Consider the following 11,756-nt stretch of genomic DNA (forward strand, 5'->3'; position numbering starts at 1 on the left):
AGACAAATATGCTGAAATTCTGACAAATTTTGTCGTTGTATGCGCAGCTGTTGTTGCTTGCAGCTTGTACTCTCAGCCCCCGTCTCAGCCATCAATTCATACGAATTTAAGTGTAACGCTAAATAGCCTTTCTAACACTCGCAGGTTATATTTTCGTCGTTTATGCGGAAAATGCGGACAAATGTTTATTTATGCATATTAATGAGAGAGAACAGTGACGTCATTTGCGATCAGCGCTATTAACTTTGTCCCCTGTACATGCTGTATGTGCTCACCTAGCCCAGTGGACCGGAGTGGGTCGGAGCATGGATGTAAGAGGTACGGTACGGAGGCAAGCGGACGAATAGAATCTAGTCTAGTGCTCACCACACTCATGGCGTTCACCCCATGCACTCATAGGTTTCCACATGAAAACAGAACACAAAAGTTTGTTTTTCAGAGCAAAAAACACGAGATAGAAAGTAGTAGAGACCTTGTATGACCTTGTATGCATACACTCTTCCTACCTCCATGATGCATAGTACCTACTAACGGATCGACAATGTATATCTTTAGTCTTTAGAGGATCTGGGAGAAGATGGTCAGGATGTCATCCCATTTCAGCTTTGGCGAATAATTTTTATTTAAATTTTCATGGCAGAAAAGCGATAGCAATGTTGTGCTTTGAAGTACTCCCCCTAATGTTCGGACCAACCCCCATCTAAGATGATATGGCCATTCCCTTAATGGACTTAATTGTTTTATGGATTCCGGGAAATCCCCTTTACATGGTGACGTCATTTAAACTGCTCATATGCCTGTCGCGTCCGCACGCCCCGACGCCCGGACAAGATACAGTAGGACTATTTGTGCACGTAATGTGCATAGCACGCCAGGTATGTTCAAATTTGTAACCTCATCTCATTTTGGCACGACCATGTTCGCTATAGCCTTCAAACCTTTACGGGGAAGATGAACTGAAAGTCAAAACACGGAACGTCTTGTTGGTGACACCACAAAAACCATGAAAACAAGATGGCGGATTTGTATACCGATGATCGACCAAGTAGTACACGAACCGAACGAGAGATTAGTAATGCCCCTGACTGTCCCTATGATGACATGTTAAAAGAGGCTATCTGTTGGACTACGCGTCCAGAAGAATTGTGTATACAGTAAATGGGGGCATATGTTTTATCACAGCGTCACCGCTTTCATGCTTTCAAAAAGTGTACGGGGTAGAACCACAGCTCAAAGCAGACAATACGCTTCGCGGAGGTACCTGTGCAGGCTGTGATGCCTCACAGTCACAGCCTAGGCTCTATCACTCTATGGGAGCCGGCTCTTTGGGCTTGATCACAGGCACCACCGTGCACCGTTGTTGCCATAGCGCTTTTCGTGTAGTAGAAAGGGCACTAAAAGCGCTATCAATTACGGTAATGCCCGTGGGGTCACGAAGCGGCTTGTCTACGTCTCGCACCTGTGTTGTGTACACTGTGCAGTACTACTGACTGGTACCTCCATACATGTACCTAGCCCTGCATGGCAGGTGTGGTGGGAGGCCATAACGCTGGGAACACAGCCCTGCCATGCAGAGCTACTCCATACCATGCTCCATGGTACTACATTACGTAGCTACCTCCGTGCATGGAGGCCGGAGGTAATACAAATGCAAACTTCGCGTAGTTCTAGAAAGCGCGGATCCCCTCAGAAATACCCCCCTAAGCGCACATAATATCGATTATGATGCCCAAAGGATAGCATAAATGAGTCATCGTGTGTCTCTGATGTGTATCGCGCCAAGTTGATTGCATAACTTCCTCATATGTCATATATAGTCAGGTGGCTTAGCAACAAAAAACAGCAAGATCGTTACACGGATGACAAAAGTGCCAAATTTGCTACAGAGGTTCATATATGTGTGTAGATCAAAATTAGCTATTGCTCCAAAAATTTGAGCTACCGGAACGGCTCGATGACGTCATAAATTCAAAATGGCCGCCATTATATTGCTTAAAAATGGTAAAATACGGTTTATTCAGCCAGTTTTCAATATTCTTTTGAATAAACTGACACAAACATTCTCAATTATAAATAAAACATTGAATTGACGCAAATTAATAATAATGATGACGTCATCAAGCCAAAATGGCCGACCAAATTCAAAATGTCCGCCATAACATTGTCTAAAAATTTTAAAACACTGTTAATTAAGTCTGTTTTCAGCATTTTATCACCTGGACTGAAATTAACACCCCAAATTACAGACAAAAAATACAATTGATGTAAATTAATTCTTGAGATGACGTCATAAAACCAAAATGGCAACCGAAAGTTACAAAATGGACGATTATGAAGTTCACTGTGCTTGGTACAATAGCCCATTTACGTGACAAAATGATAGTTTAAAGGTAATGTACAATTTGTATTAATATTCCATAGACTCAAAATAAAAGATAAATGTATCAAACTTAGCCAATAAGTTCAACACAAGTAACAAACTCTTATAAGATTATTGATTAGTAAACAATGGTCTGTGTTTGAAAAATCGAATCGCTATAAAGGAAATGAAGGCAACTTCACACACTGGTTCCACCTTTGCTTGTGATACGGTATAGTGGGTAGATCAATGTGGTTTCGTGATAAGGGAAACATTGTGAGAAACCAGTGAATCGATAGTGCTTTGACCCTCGTAATGTGACCTTGGTCCCAGAAAAAAGGCTTCATGTTGGTGATTCCTCCTAGCGGCATTTCGGGCCAAAGTGGGGTCACTTCTTCAGTCACTTGAATGGTTTTGTATTCCCACATGCTCAGTTTAATGGTGGCCATTGTTCATCAAAGAGAGGTGCTAAGATCATTATGTTGTGGTCTGATTGTTGCGTGAAGTTTTGCTCAAATCCTTCATATGTACTCTCATTTTGTTTGAATGTTGCTTGAATTAGGATATCTTGTATGTTTTTCTTCTTTTTATACGTTATTATAGGTTTTCTGGAAAACCATAGGCAGCGTTTAATCACCCTTCATTATTTTCCGGTTTCTTATCAGTTTGATTAGGCTGGTTTTGATGAGGTTGTGCTGACAAGTTTTTTGTTACATCATTCCTCTTATTTTTGTTGATGAAGGATGGCTGACGTTTTGTGACATTAACATTTTTTTTTGTTACAAGCTATATTTTTCTTTTTGTTATCTCGTTGTTGAAGTTTTTGAGTTGAGAAATTGACCTTTTTTATGAAGCCCATATTGATGTTGCATGTACGAACATATCTGAGTAATTCACTTTCAATGAAGCATTTGAAGGTCGGTGGCAGATAAATATCGTCAGATGGCTTTGTGTAAGTTTTCAAATCGAACCATGTCTCTCGATTGCGTGTCTGACATTTGAAGATCTCAAGGTCAAGGTATGAGATTTTGTTGATAGAGTGTTCAATTATGAATTTCCAAGTTGAACCACAGGCTACCCAGACAGAATGAATAAGCTTATTATTGAGTTTTTCTCACTGTTTTCTCTATCAGTTCCTCTCCTTTTCTTCATCATAGTCCCTCTATGGATATAGGGACTGTGTCTTCATGCTCTGAATGATCGGAGTAAATAAAATAAACGGTTATATAATCTAACCTAGCCTCTAATAAACCCTCTATTCATTTTCACACCCATTACAAGGACGTTTATCTCTCATATACACATCTTGTAATTAATTAGTCAACACTAGTAATTATGCTAATCCGTGGACTTATCAAGAGTTGGTCAACACTGCAAAGATAGAGATGTAAAAATGTTAGTAACCTTTCCTATCTTTCGCGATGTTGACCAACCCGTAAAATCCCTGATAAGTCCACGGATTAGCATAATTAGTTGTGTTGACTAATTAATTACAAGATGTGTATATGAGAGATAAACGTCCTTGTAATGGGTGTAAAATGAATAAAGGGTTAAGAGGCTAGCTTAGATTATATAACCGTTTATTTTATTTACTCCGATCAGTCAGAGCATAAAGACACAGTCCCTATATCCATAGAGGGACTGTGATGAAGAAAAGGAGAGGAACTGATAGAGAAAACAGTGAGAAAAACTCAATAATGAGCTTATTAATACTGTCTGGGTAGCCTGTGGTTGAACGTAGGGTACAGGGTGTTGCACTCCTCGACAAATGTTCTGAATGTTAGAAGTTGATGTTCTCTTCCTTTGTAAATCATGAAAATGTCACCTTTTAAATTTCCATACGAATATTTGACCGGATTTGGGATTTAATATAACTTTCTCCGTTTCATGGTATGTGATATCAGCTATTTCTGGTGAGCCCATACTGCATCCATAGATTTGTTTGTATTTTTCTTAGTTGAATTAAAATATGTTGCGTTTCAGAATAATCAACAGTAAGGGTTTCATGTACATTGTTGGTGGGTTTTTGTATCATATCAGTTGGCTAGTACTGTTTCAAAGTCCAACGCTACGATCGCTGCATTTATGGCTTCATTTTTGGCATGTTTTTCTACATTGATACAACGTCCAATGTTACCAGAATAGAGTTTGCTTGTTTTTTATTGATTCTAATTAGTTAATGAAGTTTTTTTGTGTCCCTGACATACGTAAGTCATCTTTGCACGATTGGTTTTATGACAAAGTCTAGAAATTTCGGCATTTAGTTTATTTTCTCGAGCAGCCATTTCTATTGAGACGTTGGGTGATGATTGTTCCTTCTGCTTTGGTTTTGTGTATTTTGGTAGGAGATACCATCGTGGTGTACAAATTATTCTACTTCTGGGAATGGAGAAACTGTAAATCACCTCGTCAATGATCTCCTTGTCGCAGATAAATGATTTCATATACAATTTCCACCGTATAGTTAATGTCGCCAAGTGTAATAGTGTACATTTCGCAGCTGTCCATAACTTTCTTTAATGTCATTTGTCTTATTCACAATTGATATGCCTCTTCCTTTTTTGATGGTTTTTATCGATATGTGTTTGTTTTAGACAGATTGCAAATGACCTCAAAAGAGAGATAAAACTGCAGCAAGTGTGAAGGAATACAGTAAAAAATTGGCCGACTAGCGGGAAATACAGTACTCGTTAAAATAAAGAGCAAAGTTAAAACAAATACAGTAAAATACTAACCGACCAGCGGGAGATAAAACACTTGCAAAGCAGAGACTAGTCTCTGCTTTGCAAGTGTTTTATCTCCCGCTGGTCGGTTAGTATTTTACTGTATTTGTTTTAACTTTGCTCTTTATTTTAACGAGTACTGTATTTCCCGCTAGTCGGCCAATTTTTTACTTTAGACAGATTGTTCGGGCAGTCTTTTCTGCTAGAGTCATGTTCTTTCTGATGTGGGTTGTGAATGGAATTTCCTCCATCGATCGAAGCCAAGTTGCTTCGAGACATTTTTACAATTTTTGGGGTTTTCCGCTGTTAGTAGTGTCGAACATGGACTTATCTTAGGACAGATGTCTGATTGGTTGATTGTTTGCTTCTCATGATATTGCACAATCATATGATACGAATAAATTTGTTGATATCTCATACGACAATTTTTCTGTATAGGCACTTCGGAGTGGGAATAAATTTCAAGCCTTTGCTTAATGCTTTGATTGCAACATTTGTTAAGGTTTAATTGTAAGATTGTTGATGAATCTGAGAATCTTTCTGAGTTCTTGTCTTTGTTTAACCTTCCATTTCTGTTTATGTTCTTCCTGGGTTTTTTATGTTTTTGGTTTCCAAACAGCAAAACGAGACCAAAAACGAAAGGCAAAGATGCTTCTCATAAAATTCACGAAAGCTGCAAAAAAGTAAGCTAAGCTAGCTTCAAAAGCAAAAAAAAGTCTTCTCTTTGTTCATAAAACCCTGACCAAAAGGTCTTTTTTAGGCCAGCACATCCTCCAAAAAGAGGACTATTGTAGCACAAGACTATGTGTCTGTCACCACACATCGAGACATAAAAAACCAAGAAAATTCAACATAAAAAGGCTTCTGAAACAAAGGAAGTAAAAGACAAAATCACAAACATAAAACCTTTTTTCAGGGACCAAGGTCACATGACCAGGGTCAAGGCATGATTTATTCACCGGTTTCTCGCCATGTTTTTCGGTATCATGAAATCACACTACTATTGATCTACTCACTATAACGTAACACTTTCAAAGGTAGAACTGATGGATAAAGTTGCCTTCATTTCCTTTATATTGATTCAGTTTTTTAGACAGAGGCCATTGTGAAATAATAAATTATTTCGTAAGAGTTTGTAATTTGTGTTGAGCTTATTGGCTAAGTTTTAGTACATTTATCATTTATTTTGAGTTTATGGATCATCAAGACAAATTGTACATTACCTTTGAACTATCATTTTGTTACGTAAATGGGCTATTAAGCATAGTGAACTTCATAATAGGCCATTTTGTAATTTTCGGTTGCCATTTTGGTTTATGACGTCATCACAATAATTAATTTGCATCAATTACATGTTTTGTCTGTAATTTGGGGTGTTCTCAGTTCAGGCACTAAAATGCTTGACACACGCTTAATTAACAGTATTTGAACATTATCAGACGATATTATGGGTGATATTTTGAATTTGGTCGGCCATTTTGGCTTGATGACGTCATCATAATAATTAATTTGCATCAATTTTATGTTGTATGTGTAATTTGGAATGTTTTTGTGAGTTTATTCAAGAAAATCTTGAAAACTGCCTGAATTAGACGTATTTTACCATTTTTAAGCGTTATAATGGCGGCCATTTTGAATTTATGACGTCATCGATCCTTTCCGGTGGCCCAAATTTTTGGAGCAATTGCTAATTTTGATCTACATATATATGCGAACATCTGTAGCAATTTTGGCACTTTTGTCATCCGTGTAACGATATTTTTGTTAAGCCACCTGACTAATACAAATGTATCTGATCATGTAACCACAGGGGGCTCAGGCTTCTTGTTTGTTTGTCTGTTTATGCGTATTTGTTTATTACTTATGTATGATTATTTCTATATACAATACAGAACCTATGCTACGTTCAGACAGGAAAAAAATGGAAATGTTTCTGTGACACTATTTGCGTTTTGCAAACAGGGGATTTATTATAGTTGAGTAATGTGTCCACACACACAAAATTAAGTCTTTGTTTTGGTGTTTAACCCTTTTAACCCGGTGCCGTGCCGATTTTATCCCTTGCTGATTTCGTCCCCCGCGCATGCGCTGACTATCCAACAGGGCTTCACTGGGATAAGATCGGCAGCTATAGCTGCCGATTTCGGTTCTGTTGCCGATTTCGACCCTCGATGCCAAATTAAAGTTCACGCTAAAATTTATTTCGTGTAATCTACCCGTTGGTCACTTTTGAGTGTCTCAATTATGTGAATATGTATTATAAGTTTGGGGAAGTGCATCAATCGGTGTAATTTACTTGGAACATAGAACTGCTATAGCTGCCGATTTCGGCTCAGCAGTTGCCGATTTCGACCCTCAACTCAAAATCCAAGTTCATGCTAAAATTTCTTTGTATATAATCTATCCGGTGTGTCAATTTTATGTGTCTAAATTAGTTGAAATGTATTATAAGTTTGGGGAAGTGCATCAATCGATGTAATTTACTTGGAACATAGAACAGTTGCTATAGCTGCCGATTTCGGTTCTGCAGTTGCCGATTTCGACCCCGACCCTCGACTCAAAATCCAAGTTCACGCTAAAATTTCTTTCGTACAATCTTGGATGCGTACGCGATCTTGCCAGTTTGCGCCCCATTATCGACCAATACTGTTTCATCTGCAGGAATTTCGGTACAAGTATACGATTTGACAGGCTATGATAAGAATGCTTCTCAACAAAAAGTCAAAACGGCTGACATAGAAGAAAGTGGCTTTAGATTCGGGGCTACATGTCTGGGGCCGTTTTATGAATAGAAACCATGTTGGATAGTCTGCGCATGTGCGGGGACGAAATCGGCAAGGGATAAAATCAGCACGGCACCGGCTCGGACAGAAATGTCCGATGACGTCATAGAGTACCAGGGGGTCAGGCTGCAAAGGGTTAAGCCAGCTTAATGCGCTCCCTCGAGTCCAAAAGTGTATATGACCAAGCATACAGCATTGTAACGAAATTGCTAACATGAGTGCTGACGTACTTTCATACTGCCTATTGCTGTCAACAACTTTGTACTTCAGTTTTAGTGCCTTTATCGTGCGCCGGAACTGATCAGCTATCCTGTTTCAGCCGTTTGTAGAGCCCTTTCAGTATTGTGTTTTTGTAAACTAGGCTCTCTCTACATGTTCCTTTCAGCAGAATCTCTGTATACTTTCGTCCGCTCAGACTGAGATAAGCAGACTTATCTCATCATCAAACCAATTATTGCAACAGAATGTAGTGTTCTGTTAGGCAGCCATGAGGAAAGAAATTGAATGTTGGTTGTTGTTTGTTATTCTTACAAATACCTGTTGCTTGATGCGCGTTGTTATTGTTGAAAAGAGATCTCGTATCAATTCCAGACTAGAATTCATTCGTCAACAATAATAATGGTCATTTATGTACTAGTATGTTGCTAAATACAGCATTGGGTGTCTATATAGGGATAGAAAGAAACAGTGGTTGATTATACAAGGAAAATAAAACGCATTTGAACTAAAGCCAAAAGTTACAGCAAATGTCCCTTCAAGGTGGGGAACTAGCCAATCCCAAGATCAATTTTAGCTCTTATTTGGTATTTATATAAATACCAAAAAGAGGTTATATGGTGAGTCGATGGCGTCTGTATGTATGTGCGGATGTATGTCCGTCACACGCAAAGGCTCCCATTCCCCCAAAGCTACCATCTCAGTATTTGGTGTACAGGTAGATGCAGGGGTTGAGATGTGACGTTGTTCGAATGAACATGTCAGTTTCAAAAATATGCAAATGAGGAAAGAAAAGTGGGGAAATCCTGCAAATGTGCAGGAGTGGTTGCAGTTACTGAAACAGCCCACACATCTGAGTAAGAGACTTTTGACCTTTAGCCTATTTGTATGCAGGGTACCTATTATAAGTGGGAGTGGTGGCAGTAACTGAAACAGCTAATTAGTCATTTCCTGTCATTGTTTATGAACTGTGACATATTAACAGACCTGCGCAAACCATAGAGGGGGAGACTGTCTATGCTCAAACTAAGAGGGACTAGCTGTTTCTGCTATGCATGTTGCTAAAGTTGACCTCCAGTACCTAAAGTTCCAGACCTTATTTACTTTTGTCATTCTTGTTTTTCTGCAAATTCTGGTTTAAATATTTCTTGTTGTTTTTCTGATTGTACTGTACAGAAATCATTGTCATTACATCAACATAAGGTAGAATTTTCCTGCACTGAACAGATAGAAACAACACTTATTGTTGATCTCTGGTATGTACCAATTCTGATCAAATTTGAGCGACACCGTATAATGGCCGATTTGCATAAAGATGGCGATGACGTCATAGCCGCAGTGCATTGTTGTCCTCAGGGGTACAACGCAACGTTGCTAAGGTCAGGAGGGTCGCCATTGTTGTTGTCTCTTTTGACATGTAAATCATGGGTCGGTACGCCTGTGCAGTCGGACATTGTCCCGAAAAGTCGTACCGCCGATCTGAAGGAGTACAATTTTACAAACTGAAGCATCAACCTAAAAGTATACAGAGGATATGGAGAAGAAGAATAATGTTGACAAGATCGACGGTGAAAAGACAGAGTGATTTGAACGACGTTTGCATTTGCAGCCGTCACTTCCATGGAGGTGCGAAAACCAAATTTCACAACATCCCAACGATTTTCCCAAAGAAGTGCGATGACGGTGATATTGTGTGGCCACAAAATGCCAATACACGTCGACGAAGTGTTGTCAGACGAGGGTTGTCGAAGCGGTCACCCCTTTCTGTTAACAATAACAACAACAACGAGACAAGTACAAGTAGTGGGATATTGACGTTGACGGAGAAGTTGGAGTATTTGAAGCGAAAGGAGCTTACGGAAAATAATGAGGTAAAATTTAGCCATTTCGTCGTGTTTTTTGAGATTTGGCAATACAGTGCATGTAAAACTAGATACTCGAAATGAAAAAAACCGTCGGCATTCCCAGCAAGCCGCAGATTGAGCCAGACTTCATTTACAAATGGCGTAAAAACTGACCGACACCTGTGCAGCCATGGGGGCTAGATTATCTTTTCCACTCTCTAGAATGCAACGCATGGTAGTTACCGGAAAATGAACGGAAAAAAAGCGTGTGTGCAGTGATATTTCTAGACCTGTAATATAGTTTCTTAGCGTTGGTTGTTGGGAGGGAATCCCATGTTGTTTTGGTAGTCCTGTGCGTCTAGTCTGGGGAATCCCCAGTTGATACAATGTTTTCTTGAGGAGATACACTGTTGCAGCTACAGGTTGCGTCTGTCTGTTATGGCTATTTTTAGCTCACTGTTTATTTTAGTCGTTATATTGACCTTCTTTCAACCTTGTTTCAGCGCAAGAACAGAAGGGAGAAATCACCAAAGTTGTCAACCAAGTTGGCAAGTTTACAAGCCAAGGAAGATAAGGAACCAGATGGGGTAAGACGATGACTATTTGCTGTTTCAAGTATTTCAGATCATCATGTCACAATAATGCCAGTGAGTAATATGTGATTGTGAAATGATTTGTATAAGGTCAATTTAGCATGTTGTTACCTGCAATAATTGTAGCCACTGATATGTGCAATGACTTCTTATTGCTGTCCAGTATATTGAAGCTAGGCATTGATCAAAACAGTTTGTTCCAGTAGTAGAACTCTTGTTTTGTCCTTGGGTGAAAATACTTTGTGAAAAAATGCCATTGCTAATAGACAAGTGAATTGAAAATTGGAATTTCTAATTCATTAATAGACAGGTTGGTATGTAGTTGATATAAGGTTACCTTCTGAAATAAAACTTACTCCGAATTATGAATAAACATTGGCTGTGAATTAATTTGATATCATTTTTTACAGGTAGCTACAAGTTCTGTTTCTGGGACTAAAACAAAAGCTGCAAACAGATTAGAAGAGTTGCAAAGACAATTACAAGAGGAAAAAGCGAAAAAATAAGAGACTTGAACAGCAATTAGAAATTGAACGTTTTGGTTTGAGGAGATTTATGTGTAGCAATGAGGATTTTAAGTTTTACACTGGATTACCAGATTACTTTTGTTTTCTGGCTGTTTTTGATTTTTTAAATACAGATGGGAAATTACATTATTGGGGTTCTAGTTGTAAAGGTAACGCTCCTTCTTATGTTACACCAAGGGGGAAAGAGAGGAGTTTGGCAGCCGTTGATGAGCTATTTCTTACACTGAATAAGCTTCGCCAAGCATACCTTGAAAAGATCTGGCTCATAGATTTCATGTTTCTGAATCAACAGTAAGTAGAATATTCTCACCTGGATCAATATCATGTATAGTAAATTCTCCCAACTCCCTATTTGGCCATCATCAAATTTTGTTCGTTCTAAAATTCCCAATGTTTTTAGTTCTCTAGGTTACGAAGATACATTTTTAATCGTAGATTGTACAGAAATTTTCATTGAACATCCAAGCAGTTTAGCCTTACAGAGCATCACATTTTCAAAGTATAAAATAATCATACTGCTAAGGGTCTGGCTGGCATTTTACCACATGGGCCAGTAGCCTTCATATCTGATTTATATGCTGGGTCAGTTTCAGACAAAGAGCTAACTGAGAAATGTGGCTTGGTGGAGAAATTTTCTGAATTACCTGGTGTACATGTAATGGCTGACAAAGGTTTTGAAGTACAAGAGTTGTTTGATTCTGTTGGTGTACG

General features: G+C 38.7%; 2 protein-coding genes across 3 annotated transcripts in view; both read left to right on the forward strand.

Moving 5' to 3' along the window:
* The first annotated feature begins 749 nt into the window (after positions 1-749).
* Positions 750-11,756, forward strand: part of LOC139144069 (uncharacterized) — a 72,278-nt gene continuing 61,271 nt past the window's right edge. Inside the window, exon 1 of one of the 2 annotated variants that reach the window (XM_070714720.1) lies at positions 750-875. The gene's annotated coding sequence lies outside the window, so the exon portion shown is untranslated. The remainder of the gene's footprint in view (positions 876-11,756) is intronic. The other variant, XM_070714721.1, reaches the window with a different exon arrangement.
* On the forward strand, positions 6,695-11,348 carry LOC139144068 (uncharacterized). Its single transcript, XM_070714719.1, has 3 exons — positions 6,695-9,952; positions 10,429-10,512; positions 10,929-11,348. The coding sequence occupies exons 1-3, from the start codon at positions 9,506-9,508 to the stop codon at positions 11,022-11,024; spliced, it is 627 nt and encodes a 208-aa protein (XP_070570820.1). The 5' UTR covers positions 6,695-9,505; the 3' UTR covers positions 11,025-11,348.

This window comes from Ptychodera flava, chromosome 11 (genome assembly GCF_041260155.1).
Source record: "Ptychodera flava strain L36383 chromosome 11, AS_Pfla_20210202, whole genome shotgun sequence".
Classification (NCBI taxonomy): domain Eukaryota; kingdom Metazoa; phylum Hemichordata; class Enteropneusta; family Ptychoderidae; genus Ptychodera; species Ptychodera flava.